This window comes from Mus musculus, chromosome 9, assembly GCF_000001635.26.
Source record: "Mus musculus strain C57BL/6J chromosome 9, GRCm38.p6 C57BL/6J".
Classification (NCBI taxonomy): Eukaryota; Metazoa; Chordata; class Mammalia; order Rodentia; family Muridae; genus Mus; species Mus musculus.
This window is the reverse complement of record NC_000075.6, coordinates 38,012,154-38,032,464: the sequence shown is the minus strand read 5'-3', so window position 1 is coordinate 38,032,464 and position 20,311 is coordinate 38,012,154. Positions and strand designations below refer to the sequence as shown.

Sequence of the window (20,311 nt, the reverse complement as noted above, 5' to 3'; positions counted from 1 at the left end):
GAGACATACATTCTTAAGTGTCTGTTAGCCTAAGTAGATCTTGGGTAAGGAGTAACATGCTACAGGCCTTTGACCAAACTGCTCTGGCCATTGTCCTGCTGCGTCATAAGATAGGGATATCTTAATTTTTTGGTGCTCATAGATATGGCCCTACTTCTTTAACTTCTCATATACTACTCAATATTCCTAACTTTGCTTTTAACCCATTGCACATCCTAGGCCATTCACCTGTTTCTCACACCTCTGTTACTCTTTATATAGAATGATACAGATCTCTACCATCTTAGTCTATTTAGAGCCTTGTACAGAATCTATCTCATGAGATTAAAGTCTGTTGGTCTTCTCTTAGCAATATTTTTTTAACTTTTAATGGATTTTTTGTGATTGTTATATCATGAGCCCCACTACTCTTCATATCTTCCTTCTAACATTGTAATTCTGAAAGAAAATTAAATTCAAGGTCCATGACTCATGCAGCTTGCTAGTTAGGAGGGCTTTTTTGGGCCTAGGGCAAAGAACAAAGGCCGTTGCTGTTAAGTCATTCCAGGAACTGGCTAGCCATAAAGATAGGAGAGACCTACAAGGATGTCCGGACTATCTCAGCTGAGTCCAAAACATCTGGCTCAGTGCCTCCCTGTCTCCAGCCCTCCTGATATGGGTTGGATGTTAACCAGATTCTCTGCTGATGTGGATAAGCACCTGCCCCTCAGAGTTGCTGTTACCTCTCTGATGTTTAAACTACCCAATTATGTGTAACTGCGCCAATTCTTCCCCTGCCCCCAACTTTTTTGTATATAAACCCCTAGCATCTGAGCCTCATGGTCGACTCCTCTGTCTCCTGCGTGAGATATGTGTGGGCCCCGAGCTCCTTCATTTAACTATCTTGTGTGTTTCCATCAAGATGGTCTCTCGTGATTTCTTGGGTGTGCGCGCCATCTGGGGACTTGAGCGGTGGTCTCTCCACTAGGGTTTTTCAATTCCAACCCCACCCCCACCCAAGTAAAACCAAACTAAAACAAAGCAAAGCATGGAAAATGTCATGGAAGCTATACTGTGTTACAATGTTCCCCAGAATATTTGCCTTTGTCCACAAATCTTCGCTTACAAATGTTTATTGCAATATGCCTGTCTTCAATCACATCATTAATATTGGATCCTCACTAGGTCTCCTCCCAGTTATCCTATTATTGCTCTGTGGCATGAATATCCTGCAGCTTTGGATCCGCAAAACTAGCCCTTCCGCATTTTCCAATATATCACAAATTGTGTCATTTTTGAGGCTGGCCAGCTCAAAGTCCTGTATCTGGTCATGGGTGGCAGCTGAGCTGGTCAGCTTGCTGCCTCTCCAACAACAGCACCACCAGAAGAATCTCTCTAGCACAGCTCTGACTATCCCTCCATGGTGTTGCCACATGCAGGAGGCAGAGACAGCTCTTCTCTCATGGACATGGGGCCTGCTTGCCTGCACTCAGGCATCCAGAGCCAGCTACACTTCCAACCCAAAACAGGCATGAGGCCCACTCTCACAAGTACTGTAGTGGGCAGAGTACTGAGCCAGTTCTCCTGCTCTGGCACCTTTGGGATTTGTTCAACTGTGTCTTCATTATCAGCTCCATTATTTTACGCAGGTAAAGTTCATGCCTTACTTTCCCAAGTGCTTTAAACAGTGATTAGCAGGGCTAGTTCCTCTGCTTCTATGACTTCCAGGCCAGCTTCCCAAATGGCGAGGTGGCAAGAGGCAAGAGAGAAGAGGGCATTATACTTATGTCCAAGCCCCCTCACTGTCAATGAGTGTCAGGGCCAGATAACCAGGGTACCCACCACAAAGTCCAGCTAGTAATTGAGTTAAAAGACAAAACTAGACCCTGTTGATGACTATCAAGGTGGCAACAAAAAACCTGGCCAGAGATAAGCTGCTTGAAGAAAGGAGGTTACCTGGGTTAGTTTCTTCAATAACATAGCTTCTCTCATTTCCTTTCCTACTCATTTTTTTCTTCTAGCAGTATTTTCTGCCTTGACTGTTTTTAAGGGTTGTAAGCAGGGGTGTTCTATTAACTCAGGTATGTATCTTGCCATAGCCCTATATTTAAAGTAAGGAAAAGAAGTAGTAATATTATTGGAAGAATTTTTTCATATATCAAACCTGTGAAGATCTCAAACCCAGTGAATTGTGAGGATATTCAAAGACAAACATTTTGTTTCATCCATGACACTATTTTGAAAAATATCTAAAGCCCCAAAGACCTGTTATTTAGCCTTTTTAAATGTAGCAAAAAATTACTGAACATGGTAAATGAAACCTCATTTATAGTGACAAGTTTGAGGAATAAAGTTATTAAAGTCTTTTATTTACATCATTGATTATCATTTCCTCTTTAATGTTATTTTTCAAATTATACTGGTTGCTTGGGTATTATAGTAAAGAACATTAAATGGTAAAAGGGGAAATTACCTATATTATCCACCCTGTAAATCTTTCATTTTTATTTTTAATCATGCACTTTATATATAAATGCATGTTGGTGCAATTTTAATATCTTGTTAAAATGTATTGTTTTAAACTCTGTCTTCTATAAACTCCGTTTTTATGATTTTTTTCTGATTCTATTATTTATATTTATAAGGCAAGGTTTATCAAACAAGTACCCATTCTAATGTGATATACCTTAGAGAACAGTTGTTGCTACATCATCACCTTAATAAAAATGGTGGAGAGGTTACAGAGTTGTTATTTCAAAACATCTATTTAACAAAAAGAGAGTTGAATCAAAGCTCCATATATAACATTGTGATAAATAACAATTACCTATGTATAAATTTTCAGTTATCAACAATTTTGTTATAAGTTTATGTTAACTTTTAGAAACAGATTATACAAAATTTTAACCATACCCGACTAACCTAAAAAGTAGTTTACACAATACTCTTACAAATCTTGGGATAAAGTTGACACTTCAGGAAAAGTCTTATTGAGATAAATGAAACTAATAGATAGATAGATAGATAGATAGATAGATAGATAGATAGATAGATAGAGAGAGATAGAGAGATAGATAGATAGATAGATAGATAGATAGATAGATAGATAGATAGATAGATAGATAATAAATAAATAGATAATAAATAGATAGATATGAGAAGTATCAATTATCTTGATTGGGATTAGTCTACCTCTTAGCTATTTTAAAGCACACAGTGTCTTCTGCTGTGCTATTGTGATTTTTCACTCTTTGTCACAAAGTCCAGTGACACACCTGACACAAGACAGAGTTTTGGAGAAAACTTTGAACCGAACATGACTGGGACAGTATGGTGCTCCTGCATTAGCCTTTCAATGAAGCAGAACAGTATAAAACATTTTAATATTACCCATACCTAAAATACACCTGAATCCATGAAACTGAATATTTTCACACATTGTTTTAATTATCTCAAGAATAATAAGCAACATAACTCGCAATTCACTCAACATTACAACAAATTCATAACTATGCAACAAAACACATGTTGATCAAACAGAAGCTTATCAGGAAAGTTCATGAGCTCAGAGGACACCATACAAAAACAAATATTTGATGGCCACCTTTATTCATATATACAAGTTTCATTTCAGCTTATCTGTGTTTTCCTCAAGTACAGAATCTCCCAATTTCTCAGACCCCATATAGGAGGCCCCAGGGAACCAAACAATGAGGGTGAGCAGTATCCAGGCTGAACCTCTGACTTGAAAATTAAGTTTACATCCAGTTTTTCCCCAATTCCACCTAATGTGCACTACAGACAGGATTTATAACTACACAGCTGAAGGCTGTTGAGTTCTACTTTTTTACATTGTAGACACAGAGAAACTACCGGTGGTGTTTTCTCTAAGCACTGAGCCTCTCTAATTTATTTCAGGCTCCAAAGTAGAAGCCTAAAGGGCCCGAAGGCATATCACAAAAATTGGCAGCTCTAGATGAACACCCACACATCATTGGAACAGCAAAATATTACAGGCCTGGGGTGTTAACCAGTCTGGCAAAAAAAAAAAAAAAAAAAAAAAAGCTTTTATTTGGATAGTCTTTGGCCAGGGCTATACATGGGAGTAAGGATTTCAATGATATATCACCAAGATACAAAAGACAGAGGTTTCTAAAGACAGTTTAAAACATAAGGTTACATCCCAACTATGTGCAGGCATACATCCTGCAATCGGGAGATTACATTATTTTTACCTATACATGTATCTTTGCCTAGGTACAACCATGTCTAAGTGCAAGTACAGCATTTAGAAAACTTATGTCAGGAAAATTTCCTGGCTTTCCTGAGCAAGCAAGCTTTGTTTACAAAAGCAGAAGCAAGTGTTCACATTGGGCCCATTACTGTAATGAACAGCAGTTTCTTTAAAATTATACAATAATGGCCCATAACATTCCATAAGCTTCCATCCATTCTGGAACCATTTGGGTGTTCAGACTAGAGGCAATTTTGTTTCATAGCTCTCTTGATCACACTAAGTTATACTTAAAACATAAAAGTCCATCACATAGCAAAGTTGCTTAGTCAAATTCTTTCCACTGGAAACATAGTAAGTCCTTATATAGACATACCTACCCTCAGGTCCGTGAGGGGAAAATATATAAGTTTCTTTATCTTAAATGCTGCAAATTGCTGTTTCAGAGGACTGGGATCAATACAGACTCATCAACTCCTCTTTAGCAAACTGCTTTAAGACAATGAGAAAAGACCAGAGAGAAAAGGGCATTCGTTTATCCATTTTGCCTCAGCCTTTTGATAAATAAAGGAGCCTTTAGAGTGAAATCTCCTTCAATTCATTCCAGAACTTTACTAACTGATGTAGTGAGACCCTGTCTCTGAGAGAGCCACATGAAACGTGTAAATGTACCTAGTTGCAGTGGTGATTGAGATGTACCTCAGTGACAGGACACTTGCCTGCCATGAAAGACAGTAGGGTTATAATGTTCCCAAACACACATGACAAAATCATAAAATAAGCATGTACACTTAAATAAATCAATATTTGCCATTTCTGAGTATAATATCATCCAATCTCTTATACTTAAATGTTCAGGATTTCCAAAGAGAAAGGCTACCTTACTGGTAGTTGGCTACACAACTATGTTTGTCTTGTTTTCAATGCTTTAAAAGATATAAATGTTTTGGAAAATACAGATAAATTATTTTCTCTATCTTAAGAGGATGATCCATTAATCATCTTTCACTCTCTTCACTTCTGAAATTTCTTCCATAATTAATTTAGCTATGCAAATGTAAAATAACTTTGATTCTACACAATTCTTTTTTATTAGATATTTTCTTTATTTACGTTTCAAATGTTATCCCCTTTCCTGGTCCCCCCAACCCAGGATCGCCCTATCCCATCACCCTTCCCCCTGCTTCTATGAGGATGTTCCCCCACCCACCCACTCCCACCTCCCCACTCTGGTATTCCCCTACACTGGGGTATTGAGCCTTCACAGGACCAAGAGTGCCCACTGATGACCAACAAAGCCATCTTCTGCTACATATGCTGCTGGAACCATAGTGTCTAAAATATTTCTTATTTTAATTCCTGTCACTGTTGATTTAAAAAACTGTGGGTTAAATCCAGAAACTCTTTAATGTAAGCAAATCCTATGTCAGTTACCTACTACACCAATAAATCCTCAGAAAATGTAAACCTCAGAAGCCATAAGATTTTAGTTCCATAACAAATATAGATTCCACTTAGGTAAAACTCCTTTTCATCAAAGTTTTTCTAAGTGCAAGGTAGACATCCTTATTCCTTAGACTGTAGATGAAAGGATTCAGCATTGGGCCCACAATGGTATAAAAGATAGTAGATACTTTATCATCATCCTCAGATGCACTAGAAGGCTTAAGATACATGAAGGCTGCAGCTCCAAAGAAAAGTGAAACAGCAATCACATGGGAGCCACAGGTACTGAAGGCTTTTGACCTACCTTCTGCAGAATGGATGCTGAGGATGTTGGAAAGGATCAAGGTGTAAGAAATAAAGATTGTCAGGGTGGGAACTATGACATTGACACCCACAACAATGAAAACCACCAACTCATTGATGGTGGTGCTTGTGCAGGAGAGTTTGAGGAGAGGAAGTATGTCACATGCATAGTGATTAATAATGTTGCCATCACAGAAGGTCAGGCTTACCATACTACCAGTGTGTGCAATGGCTTCCAAAAATCCCATCACATACACCCCAACTGTCATCAGCAGGCAAACCTGATGAGACATGGTAACTTGGTAAAGTAGAGGCTTACAGATGGCAGCATATCTGTCATAGGCCACTGCTGTCAAAATGTAGCATTCATCAATAACAAAGAAGCAAAAGAAAAAGTGTTGAGTCATGCACTCAGCATGAGAGATGGTGTTCTGCTTCACAAAACCCACCAGCATTCTGGGGGTTATGACAGTGGAGTAGCAGAGATCTGTGAAGGAAAGGTTGAAGAGAAAGTAGTACATGGGGTTGTGCAGGTGAGGATTCAAAACAATCAGAACAGTCAAGCCCAGGTTCCCCACCATGGATACAATGTAGATTCCCAAGAACAGGAAAAAGAGAGGCATTTGGAGCTCTGGTTGCTGTGTCAAGCCCAGCAGGATAAATTCTTTCACTGAAGAGGAATTTTCTAATACCATTCTTTCCTGTAAGAAAAGTAATAGTTATAACATTAAAATGGAATCCCAGCACCCTTCAACCTATCACATTAATATGAAGCTAAGAAACAGAATAGAAGGATAAATTCAAGCTCACAATTCTCTTTCTTTACTACATTTTACAGGAGTTACAATACAGAAATTACCATAAATATATTGAAGCCATTTATTCAGGAATATTATTCAGGAAAACAATGGCCACCATCGCCTCTGTAGCATCTTGACTCTAGTTTTACCTTGACCATCATTCTCCTACTGCAGGCTCAGTGGTAATCTCAAAAGAGAAGATATAAGGCACATCAAAGGCTCACTGCGTTGCTCAGTTGTAGTCAGGGTTAAGAAAATCATGCAACTATCCAATTCAATATGTACCTTTGTACTTTGAGACCTGAGAAGTATCTTTACTGACATCTGTTCTCTCACAGGAGGGCAAGTACAAGTGATGTGAATGAGCTAAACAGTAAATGTACAGAAAAAAAAAGTATCTTGTTACTAGATTTGGCTTTTTGGAGGTGAAAATAATTCATTTTGAACAGAGGAAAACAGAGCTCTCATTCCTCCAGGTTCTGGGGAGCCATGAATTCTGGATCATGATTTTTGATGTTGGCTTTTCCTATAATACCTTCTTTATAACAGAGGTTGGTAAATACCATCTACTGATGTCACAAGACCCACCTGGTAATGACCCAAGAGTATTTTATGATTTTGTATTCTTAGGATCCTGATTAAAACTAGAAAGGTTTATGTTTCCCAAGTATTTTCTCAAGAGATTTGGATTTGTTGCTATGGTACTTGCAAATTACTTCAACAGTAATGATGTTGGCTCATTAAGATGTGTGCATTTGTGGTTTGTTTCAGAGTTCAAAATTTTTATATGCTCATACAATGGATTTTGATGAAGTTAATCCCTATGTCTTTCCCTCCAATTTCTTCCCCATCTTCCTGTCACTATTCTCTCCTGAATTCATTTGTTCTTTTCATTTTTTAAACCACCATGTATATTCAGTATTACCTCTCTCTCTCTCTCTCTCTCTCTCTCTCTCTCTCTCTCTCTCTCTCTCTCTCTCCCTCTCTCTCTCTCTCTGTGTGTGTGTGTGTGTGTGTGTGTGTGTGTGTGTGTGTGTGTGTGTGTATGCAGGCCTTCTATTTGAGAGTAGATATTCTATGAGAGATACATTTGAAATTGACCATTATTTTCAAAGTTTTCATTAACTGCCAATAGTTACTCAGCTAGATGTCAAACTCATGACCATATCTGTCCTCCATTCTTGGATCTTATCAGGCTTGGTTTTACTCAGGTCTTATGCCTACAATTGTTACCACTGTGAGTTTCTTGAGAGTATTCGGAGAACATTGTTTTAATGTAGCCATGTATCACATCTGGCTCTTACACTCTTCCCAGCCCTACTTCCCAAATGATTCCTGAGACTTGGATGAAGGATGTGGATGGAGTTCCCTTTTAGGACCAAACACTCGTCTTCTATTATTCTCTCTCAATTAATTATTGATAACTGGGTAATGTCAATTTGTTGATAAAAGAAGCATCTCTGATGAAGGTTGAGAGATGCATCAATCTAGAAATATAATGGAAAGGCATTAGGAATCAATTTTATACTATATGCATAACAGGTAATAATCACATATACTTCCCTAAGACACATTAACCTATCTAGCCTCAGCAATTGGCCACAATATGCATGGTTGGAATGAATTTTGTCTGTGGAGTAAGCCTGAAATTCAATCCAAATGTTGGTTACTCCTATAATTTATAACAACATTGTACCAATGGATAGATTCTTCCAGGTCAGCCATTAATGTAGCTTTCAGAATTCACATCTGAGTAAAACTGATCATTACATTTCTCCTTTGATAGCAAGTATATACTTTTAGAATTAAAAGTTTGAACAATACCATATTAATCTTCCAACTTCTTACATAAGATAAGACCAACTTCCAAAAAGTGGCACACTGCTATCTCTTAAATCACTCATAATTATTGAGAAAAGGCTACCATGAAAGGAGTAGTTTATCACTAATCTTCAAAGCATGCAGAGGGTAATGAGTGCTTATGATGAGTTAATATAATACAAGTAGAATTATTATAACTTCTTTTCAGGTCTTCATGTTTGAATTGATTGTTTGGATTCTGGAATTGTATATAGATGGATATAATTTATTTTAATTCATGGAATTAACAAAGAATAAAAATGCAATAAAACATGTAGACATAGAAATATTTTTAAACACTCTATACAATGGACTACTATGTAGATACAAGCTTACTTTCTCAGTGTTATGAGTTAATTATATGGTGTCTACTTCAATAGGACCTAATTAGCAAGTTTGGGGATAACCAAGAGCAGTGGCAATAGTCTATAATATTGGCTGTTCTATGGAACACTACTAGCAAACAACGCCACAAAAAGGAAGCTCATTCTTGGTTCTGGGTTTTTCTTTGATAGCCTATAATGTCTAAGAGAAACATTCTCTACCGATGATAGGGCAACTCCATTTAAACTCTTTTTAACCATGAGTATACTGTAGGAAACTTGTATAGTAGTAGGATTACAAATGACACTCCTCACAGGTTACTATTAGTTAATTCTCGTCACACTCACTCCTCTCCTCTGCTATCCTATTTACTCTTGAATCCAACCCTTCCTGCTTTCTTATTCTTCGTACTTCCATCATATCGCTGGTGCTCCATTTTCACGTACATTTTATTATTGCCACTTTAGACACACTCCAAATAGAAAAGCATGAAAACTGGATTCTCCATACTTTCTACCACCAGATGAAATCTTATATGCTTCCTTACAATGTCTTCTTTCATACATATCACACATACTTCTTCTTCCAGGTCCATAACATCAAATGGCAATTGGTTGTTGGTTTTTTTTTTCAAGGATAGCTAATAAAACACTTAAAGCAATCAAATTTTACATATCCATGGGATGATCTATAAATATGTAGAAAATAATGGATAAATGAGTATCTCTTTCCATCCCTCTATGAAATCATACTAGCTATATACAGAATATTTCCTCACAGGAAAAGATCAACATTGTGTCATTGATTTTCTATATAGACAAGACTGTGTACTAGGACCACATCCATAAGACATGTAAAGGCAATCCTTATTTTCAGATTCCTTTACATTGGACTTCAGATCAGAGTTACTGAGCTTAGAAGGCAAGAAAGATGAATAGACAACAGGCAGAAAGGAAGAAAGAAAGAAAGAAAGAAAGAAAGAAAGAAAGAAAGAAAGAAAGAAAGAAAGAAAGAAAGAAAGGGAGAGAGAGAGAGGGAGGGAGGGAGGGAGGGAGGGAGGAAGGAAGGAAGGAAGGAAGGAAGGAAGGAAGGAAGGAAGGAAGGAAGGAAGGAAGGAAGGAAGGAAGGGAGAAAAGAAAGAAAGAGAAGAAAAGAAAGCTATAGCATAAATCCCCGAACGTCACCCTAATTTTCTGAAAATGCTGAGAATTCCCAATGCCTTTTGTCATACACATGTAACATACACTCAGATCACAGGAAATTTTGTAGTAGTGAATTATAAGGAGATCTGAAATGCCAAAATCAATGTTCTATTCACTTTGGAATGCATTAGGAGACATTATTTTGTGATCTTTTGTCACACAAAGTCATAACAGTTTCAGTACTTAGGTTAATATGGCATTGGAGATCAGGGAAAAAAATGACAAGCACTAGAGAAAGGAAACAAAGGTGAATTTCAGAGGCAATTACAACAGGCAGTGAATAGAACAGGAGAAAAGATAGGGAAAAAGGAGAGAGATCGAAAGGAGAGGACAGCAAGAAGAAAGGGGAAGAAATGATAAAAAACAAAACAAAAGATTGCTGAATTAAGAGTAATGCTGTAAGAAGTTCTGATAAACAAAAAAAGGAGACATAGCAGGAGAGTATTCAGCAAGATTTCTCATTAAAGGGAAACAAGGAAACAGCAACAAAAAAAGACTCCCAAGACACTCTTCTAAGGGGTGACTAAGTAGCAACTAGGTGTTGCTACAAACAGAAGGTAAAAACATGAAATTTTGGTCAGAATTTTTGCATTTAATCTTGATCAAATGGACATGAAAGTACAAGTTTGAAGTAGGGGAATGTAACAAATGACTAAATAAATTCAGAAGCAACTGTTAGGACATGAGAAGAAACACAGGTAGTTTCTCTAGATAACAAAGCAAAGAATTGATGAAGCATATGAAAAGAAAAATAGAAACAAACTGGGAAAAGAAGAAAAAAATGGATATCCCTCAATTGCAGACATTTGTATTTTAGATAAAAAGAAATATAACAGATGCCAACATGGATCTCAATTAATCTAAACTCTACAAAATTACTAAGGGACCAAAAATTCCCTAGTGCAAATTTAAAATACACCCCACAGGACCAATATTCCTTGGTGTCCCATGGTGATCAGGACTTGGAAATTCATTAAAATGTCTTCAATGTAAAATGTTTTTAAAAATGGTTACTTTTGTTTTAATTAATATTTTGTTGTTTTCTTTTTTATTTTCAATTTTTATTAGATATTTTCTTCATTTACATTTCAAATGCTATCCTGAAAGTCCCCTATACCCCCCCCCCCACCCTGCTCCTCTACACATCAACTCCCACTTTTTGGCCCTGACATTCTCCTGTACTGGAGTATATAAAGTTTGTAAGAACAAGGGGCCTCTTTTCCCAGTGATGACCAACTAGGCCATCTTCTGCTACATATGCAACTAGGGACACAAGCTCTGGGAGGTACTGGTTAGTTCATATTGTTGTTCCTCCTATAGGGTTGCAGACCCCTTTAGCTCCTTGGGTACTTTCTCTAGCTCCTCCATTGGGGGCCCTGTGTTCCATCCAATAGATGACTGTGAGCATCCACTTCTGTATTTGCTAGGCACCGGCATAGCCTCACAAGAGACAGCTATATCAAGGTCTTTTCCGCAAAATCTTGCTGGCCTATGCAATAGTGTCTGCTTTTGGTGGCTGATTATGGGATGAACCCCTGGTGTGGCAGTCTCTGGATGGTCCATTCTTTAATCTCAACTCCAAACTTTGTCTCTGTAACTCCTTCCATGGGTGTTTTGTTCCCAAATCTAAGAAGAGGCAAAGTGTCCACACTTTGGTCTTTGTTCTTCTTGAGTTAATTTTATATCCAGCTACTGTACTGAACCTGTTTATCAGGTTTAGGAGTTTTCTGGTGGAATTTTAGGGTCACTTATATATACTATCATATCATCTGCAAATAGCGATATTTTGACTTCTTCCTTTCCAATTTGTAACCCCCCCCCCACCTTGATCTCCTTTTGTTGTCAAATTGCTCTGGCTAGGACTATAGTACTATATTGAATAGATAGGAAGAGAGTGGGCAGCTTTGTCTAGTCCCTGATATTACTGTGATTGCTTTCCAGTCACTAGAGATAGCCACTTGTCTATGTTGCCAGAGAGAATGGAAGAGACTTCTTCTATGGAGGGAGACTAGATGCTCTTGGACCTACAATTCAAGCTTTTTTGTTAAAGATAAGGCTGGGGTTCTATATTTTGTTAATGCCTTTCATCTAAAATTAGGACTTTTTTATTATTAGGTATTTATTTCATTTACATTTCCAATGCTATCCCAAAAGTCTTTGTAGTCCCACTTCCCCAGCCACCCACTCCCACCTCTTAGCCCTGGCATTCCCCTGTACTGAGGCATATAAGGTTTGCACAACAAATAGGCCTCTCTTTCCACTGATGGCCAACCAGGCCATCTTCTGATACATATGCAGCTAGAGACATGAACTCAGGGGGCAGGGGGTACTGGTTATTTTAAGGGCACTGGAAAGTGGGGATGTTAGTCAAATAAAGGGTCTGAATGCGGGCAATAGATATTCATTAGAAGCATCTGGTTTCTCTAACCCAGCTGAAGATGTGGGGAAAAATCACACTGTACTGCTCTACATCAGATTCCAGAAATTCCAGGGACTTTGTCCAGTTTTGTAAAACATCCTAAGTCCGGTGTGGTGTAGATCAGTTTGGAGAACTTTGTAATCCATAGATGATTTCTGGGCAGTATCAATCAATTGTGTGAAAATCTGACAGGACATATATACACTAAGGACAGAAGTTTAAATTAAGGAATTTAAAGTCAAATCTTATATTTGGAGCTTCCACCTCAGAAATAGACACTAGGCAGGGAGCTTAGGCTGTTGGTTGACTTGACAGGAGTATTTATCTGGAGTATGTTTGATCTGTTAGAGGTGGATGCAAGTTCTGACTCCCTGAAACTTACATGAATTTTTAGAATTGAGAGACAGAGAGAGAGAGAGAGAGAGAGAGAGAGAGAGAGAGAGAGAGAGAGAGAGAGAGAGAGAGAGAGAGAGACCAGTAAACTTTTGGAGTAGACTCACACCTTTGAGTCACAGTCAAAGGTTGGAGACACAAAGCCAAATGATTTGGGATTAAAATCATTAACATTGTTTCTTCTATCCAGAGTTTTGGACAAATACACACACACAGATCAGACACAGATATTTTTTGTATAATGAGAAACAGTTTTAAGTGTATACTTAAATTGAAGAAAATTTAAATTTAAATTTTTGAGTTTGTGACTGTAATAAAGGTAGTCAGTGCTTAACCAAGACTAGTCTAATAGCTTATCAGAACTCCATTGATTAATATATTAAAACTCTGGATATTGGAAGTATTAACAGCATGTATCAGTTTAAGTTTTATTTATTATTTGTATATTCTGATTATTAACCCTACTTTTACAACTTTCACTTATGTACCCTTAGTCATTTTCTTAGACCCTCATAACTGATTTAAGCTTTTATATCCTCAGGCGTCTACAACTTGCACTTCCTCAGACCGTTTACTTTTTTATTCAGTAATTAATTTTTTATTCACTTTACATCCCATTCATAGCCTCCATCCTCTCCTCCCACTCCTGCAACTACAAGCACCCCCATTACTCCTTCCCCTTCTCTGTAGAGAAGGGGAAGCACCCACATGGGTATCACCCCACCCTGGGACATCTAGTCCCAGAAGGACTATGCATACCTTCTCTGGATAAAGCCCAACCAGACAGTCCAGGTAGGGTAAAAGGATTCAATGGCAGGGAACAGAGTCAAAGACAGTCCCCACTCTACTTGTTAGGGACCCACATTAATCAAGCTGGACATTTGCAATAAATATGTAAGGGACCTAGGTCCAGCCCTTGCATGCTCTTTGGTTGGTGGTTTGGTTTCTGTGAACCCCCATGAGACCAGGTTAGTTGACTCTCTAGGCCTCTGTGTAGTGTCTTTGTCCTGTCCAGCTTATTCAATTCTATCCCTCACTCTTACACAAGGCTTCAGGGGTTCTGCCTGATGTTTTGCTGTAGGCCTCTGCAACTGTTTCTCACCACTGCTGGATGAACCCTCTCTGGGGACAGTTATGCTAGGTTTGCAATCATAGAAGAGTTTCAAAAATAGTGTCAAGGTTTGGCTCTCTTATAAGGGATGGGTCTCAAGTTGGGGCAGTCATTGTTGGGCTGTTCCCTCTTTAGCCCTAAACATTTATAGGCAGGACAAATTTTGTGTTATATATTTTGTGGGTGGGTTAATGTCCCCTCCCTCCACTGAAAGTCCTGCTTGGCTACAGGAGGTGGTAACTTCAGTCTCCATATCTCCCTCTGGAAATAATCTCACTTAGGGTCATATCTATAGACTTGACATATCCTCTCAGTCCCATGCCTTAACTAGTGACACAGGTGCTTCCCAGGGATTTCTATTCTTACTCCTATCATCTCAACCACCACCCCACTCACAACAGCTGATCACCATCCATTTCCTCTCCTCGCCCCCTCTTCTACTAAGTTCCCTCTCTCCAGTTGTTTCTGATGAATATTTTGTTTCCCCTTCTGAGTGAGACTCTTGCATCCTTCTTTGGGTCCTCATTATTGCCCAGGTTCTTTGTGTCTTTGGATTGTAGCATGGTTATTCTGTACTTCATGGCTAATGACCACACATACTGGTCACATATACAAACCATACATGTCTTTTGGGGTCTGGGATGATATTCTCAAGTTCCATCCATTTGCCTGTAAATTGCATATCTTTGTTTTTAATAGTTCAGCAGTACTCCATTATGTAGAAATACCACATTTTCTTTACCCATTCTTCAGTTGAGGGACATATACGTTGTTTTCAATTTCTGGCTATTATATATAATGCTGTAATGAACATAGTTGAGCAAATGTCCCTGTGGTATAGTGCAGAGTCATTTGGGTATATGAAGAGTGGTATAGCTGGGTTTGGGGGTAGAACTATTCCTAATTTTTTGAGAAATTGCCAAACTGCTTTCCAAAGTAGTTATACAAGTTTGTACTCCAACCAGCAATGGACTAGTTTTCTCCTTGATCCCCATCTTCACCAGCATGTTCTCTCACTTGAATTTTTGTTCTTAACCATTACATAGGTATAAGATGAAGTCTCAGAGTCATTTTGATTTTCATATTCCTGACGACTAAGGAAGTGAACATTTTTTAAGTGTCTGTACCCATTTGAGACTTTTCTATTGAGAATAATCTGATTAGTTCTGTACCCCATCTCTATATTGAGTTATATGGTTTGTTGATATCTAATTTCTTGAGTTCTTTATATATTTTGAATATTAATCCTCTGTCAGAAATAGGGTTGATAAAGAACTTTTCAAATTCTGTAGGCTGCCATTTTGTTCTATTGATCATGTACTTAGCTTTGCAAACATTTTTCAATTTCATGAGCTCCCATTTACTAATTTGTGATCTCAGTTCCTCAGCTATTGATGACATTTTCAGGAATTTGTCTCTTGTGCCAAAGAGTTTAAGGCACTACCTCATTTTCTCTTCTATTAGATTTATTATGTCCAATTTTATGTTAAGAGTTTTGTTCCATGTGGATGTAGGTTTTGTACAGGGTGATAGATATGGTTCTACTTGCATTCTTCTTCATGCATATAGCCAGTGAGATTGGCTCTATTTGTTGAAGATATTGTCCTTTTTCCATGGTATGGTTTGGACACCTTTGTCAAATATCAACTGTCAGTTTGTCAATTCCCTGTATGAGTTTATTTCTGGACCTTTGAACTTATTCCATTCATCAACCTTTCTTTTCTTTTTTCTTTTTTTTATTCTATTTTTAATTAGATATTACAATCTAATTAAATTTATTTACATCTAATTAATTAATTATTAATCTAATTTATTTACATCTTGAATGTTATCCCCTTTACTAATTTTCCCTCAGAAAATCCCCTATCCCCTTCCTCACCCGCTGCTCCCCACCCACTCCCATTCCTGGTCCTGGCATTCGCCTATACTGGGATATAGAGCCTTCACAGGACCAAGGGCCTCTGCTCCCATTGAAGACCGACTAGGCCATACTCTGCTACATATAGCTAGAGCCACAAGTTCCACCATGTGTTTTCTTTGATTGGTGGTATAGTTCTAAGGAACTCTGGGGGTACTGGTTAGTTCATATTGATATTCCTTCTATAAGGTTTCAGACCCCTTCAGCTCCCTGGGTATTTCTCTGGCTCCCTCATTGGGGACCTTGTGTTCTGTCCAATGGATGACTGAGAGCATTCACTTCTGTATTTGCTGGGCATTGGCAGACCCTCTCAGGAGACAGCTATATCAGGCTCCTGTCAGCAGGCTCGTGTTGGTATCTGCCTAGTGTCTGGGTTTGGTGTTTGTTTATGTGGTGGATCCCCAAGCAGGGCAGTCTCTAGATGGTCCTTTCTTTAGGCTCTGGTCTGAACTTTGCCTCTGTAACTTCTTCCATGGGTATTTTGTTCCCCATTCTATGAAGGAACAAAGTATCCACACTTTGGTCTTCCTTCCTCTTGAGTTTCATGTGTTTTGCAAATTGTATTTTGGGTATCAACCTTTCTTTTTATCCCAAGACCATGTACAGTTTTTTGTTTGGGGGATTTTTTTGTTTGTTTGTTTTTGTTTTTGTTTAATTTTTTTCAATTTTATTTGGATATTTATTTGTTTACATTTCAAATGTTATTCCCTTTCCCAGTTTCTTCTCCAGAAACACCCTATGACATCCTCCCTCTCCCTGCTTCTATGAGGGTGCTCCCCTACCCACCCACGCTTTCCCCCAAGTCCTGGCATACCCCTACACTGGGGCATCCAGTCTTCACAACACCAAGTGCCTCTCCTCTCATAGATGTCCAACAAGGCCATCCTCTGCTACATATGAGGCTGGAGCCATGGGTCCCTCCATGTGTACTCTTTGGTTGGTGGTTTAGTCCCTGGGATCTCAGTAGCTGTCTGGTTGGTTGATACCGTTCTTCTTATGGATGGCAAACCACTTCAGCCTCTTCAGTCCTTTCTCTAACTCCTCCATTGGGGACCCTGTGCTCAATTCAATGGTTGGCTGCAAGCATCTGCCTCTGAATTTATCAGGCAAAGCCTCTTGGGAGACAGCTATATCAGGCTCCTGTCAGCAAGCACTTGTTGGCATCCACCATAGTGTCTGAGTTTGGTGACTGTATATGGGATGCATCCCCAGGAGGGATAGTCTCTGGATGGCCTTTCCTTCAATCACTGCCTCATAGTTTGTCTCCATATTTCCTCCCATGATTATTTTGTTCCCCTTTCTAAGAAGGACTGAAGCAGACAAACTTTGGTCTTCCTTCTTTTTGGCTTCATGTGGTCGCTAATTTTATCTTGGGTATTCTGAGCTTTTGGGCTAATGCCCAATAAGAGAGTGCATACCATGTGTGTTCTTTTGTGATTGGGTTACCTTATTCAGGATAATATTTTCTAATTCTATTAATTTGCCTAAGAATTTCATGAAGTCCTTGCTTTTAATAGCTGAGTAGTACTCTGTTGTCTAAATATACATTTTCTGTATCCATTCCTCTGTTGAAGGACAACTGGGTTCTTTCCAATTTTTGCTATTATAAATAAGGCTGCTATAAACATAGTAGAACATGTGTCCTCGTTATATATTGGAGCATCTTTTGGGTATATGCTCAGGAGTGGTATACCTGGGTGCTCAGATAATATACTATGTCCAGTTTTCCAAGGAACTGCCAGACTGATTTCCAGAGTGGTTGTCCCAGTTTGCAATCCCACCAACAATGGAGGAGTGTTCCTCTTTCTCCACATCCTTGCCAGCATCTGCTGTCACCTGAGGTTTTGAGTCTAGCCATTCTGAGTATGAGGTGGAATCTCAGGGTTGTTTTGATTTGCATTTCCTTGATGACTAAGAATGTTGAACATTTCTTTATGTGCTTCTCAGCCATTTGGTATTCCTCAGTTGAGAATTCTTTGTTTAGCTCTGTACCTCACTTTTTAATAGGGTTATTTGATTCTCTGGGGTCTAACTTCTTGAGTTCTTTATATATATTGAATATTAGCCCTCTATCATATGTAGAATTGGTAAATATCTTTTCCCAGTCTATTGGTTGCTGTTTTGTCCTATTGACAGTGTCCTTTGCCTTACAAAAGCTTTGCAATTTTATGAAGTCCCATTTGTCAATTCTTGATCTTACAGCATAAGCCATTGGTGATCATTTCAGGAAAATTTCCCCTCTGCCCATATGTTCAAGGCTCTTCCCCACTTTCTCTTCTACAAGTTTCAGTGTATCTGGTTTTATGTGGAGGTTCTTGATCCACTTGACTTGATCTTTGTACAAGGAGATAAGAATGGTTTGATTTGCATTCTTCTGCATGCAAACTGCCCGTTGGACCAGCACCATTTGTTGAAAATGCTGCCTTTTGTTTTCCACTGGATGGTTGTAGCTCCTTGGTCAAAGATCAAGTGACCATAGGTGGGTGGGTTCACTTCTGGGTCTTCAATTCTATTCCATTGATCTAGCTGCCTGTCTCTATACCAGTACCATGCAGTTGGTTGGTTTTTTTGTTTTTTGTTTTTTTTTAACACAATTGCTCTGTGGTCAGCTTGAGATCAGAGATAGTGATTATCCCAGAAGTTCTTTTATTATTGAGAATCGTTTTAGCTATTCTGGGTTTTGTTACTACAAATGAATTTGCAAATTGCTCTTTCTAAGTCTATGAGAAATGTTGTTGGAAATTTTTGATGAGGATTGCATTGAATCTGTAGATTGCTTTTTCACCTATGAATATCAATGAAAAAGTACTCAATAAAGTTCTTGAAAACTGAATCCAAGAACACTTCAAAACAATGGTCCATCATGATCAAGTAGGCTTCATCCCAGGGATGGTTCAATATATGGAAATACATCAACATAATCCACTATATAAATAAACTCAACGGAATAAAAAAAACACATGATCATCTCTTTAGATGCTGAGAAAACATTTGACAAAATTCAACACCCATTCATGATAAAAGTATTGGAAAATTCAGGAATTCAAGTCCATACCTAAACATAGTAAAAGCAATATACAACAAACCAGTAGCCAACATCAATCTAAAAGGAGAGAAACTTGAAGCAATCCCACTAAAATCAGGGACTAGACAAACCTGCCCACTCTCTCCCTACATGATCAATATAGTATTTGAAGTTCTAGCCAGAGCAGTTTGACAACAAAAGAAGGTCGAAGGGATACAAACTGGAAAGGAGGAAGACAAAATATCACTATTTGCAGATGATATGATAGTATACTTAAGTGACTCCAAAAATTCCCCCAGAGAACTCTTAAACCTGATAAACAACTTCAGTGAAGTGATTGGATACAAAATTAACTACAAATCAGTAGCCTTCTGTTTCTCAAAAGATAAACAGTCTAAGAAAAAAAAAATTAGGGAAACAACACCCTCCATAAAAGTCACAAATAATATAAAATACCTTGATGCAACTCTAAGTATGCAGGTTTTATTACTATTGCTCTGTGGTATAGCTTGAAATCAGGGATGATGATACCTCCAGAAGTTATTTTATTGTGCAGGACTGTGTTAGCTATTCTAGTTTATTTGTTTGTTTCACCATTAGAGTTGAGAACTCATCTTTCAAGGTCTGTTAAGACTCATGCTGAAATTTTAAAGAGGATTGCATTGTATTTGTAAATTGTTTTTTGTAAAATGGCCTTTTCATTTTTACTATGTTAAGACTACTAATAATCCATGATTGTGGTAGATCTTTCCATCCTCTGATATCTTCCTCAATTTCTTTCTTCAGAGATATAAAAATCTTGTCATACATGTCTTTCACTCACTTGTTTAGAGTTATTCAAAGTTATTTTATATTATTTTTGTCTATTCTAAAGGACACTATTTTGCTAATTCCTTTTTCAGCCTGTTTATCTTTTGTATAACAAAAGATTTTTAAATTGATTTTGTATCCAGTCACTTTGAAGATGGTGATTATCAGCTGTAGGATTTCTATCATAGAGTTTTTTTGAATCACTTATGTAATTCTGTTATTTCATCAGCAAAGAGCAATACTTTGACTTCTTCCTTTCAAATTTTTATCCCCTTGATCTATTTCAGTTGTCCTATTAGTCTAGCTAAAACCTCATATACTCTAAAGAATAGATATGGATAGAGTGGGAACCCTTCTCTTTTCTCTGAATTTACTAGAACTGCTTAAGTTTCTCTCAGTTTAATTTGATATTAACTACTGGGTTGTTGTAAATTACTTTTATTGTGTAAGACTCTCTAAGACTTTCAATATGAAGGTGTGTTGGATT

The 20,311-nt window shown here is 38.0% G+C and overlaps 1 protein-coding gene across 1 annotated transcript; it reads right to left on the bottom strand.

Moving 5' to 3' along the window:
- Window positions 1-5,727: 5,727 nt before the first annotated feature.
- On the bottom strand, window positions 5,728-6,657 carry Olfr883 (olfactory receptor 883). Its single transcript, NM_146419.2, has one exon. It carries the CDS (start codon window positions 6,655-6,657, stop codon window positions 5,728-5,730), a length of 930 nt encoding a protein of 309 aa, NP_666531.1.
- Between the last annotated feature and the right edge of the window lie 13,654 nt (window positions 6,658-20,311).

Excerpts from the sequence above, each read along its gene's own strand:
- Olfr883 (NM_146419.2), bottom strand. The coding sequence starts at position 6,657 with ATGGTATTAGAAAATTCCTCTTCAGTGAAAGAATTTATCCTGCTGGGC.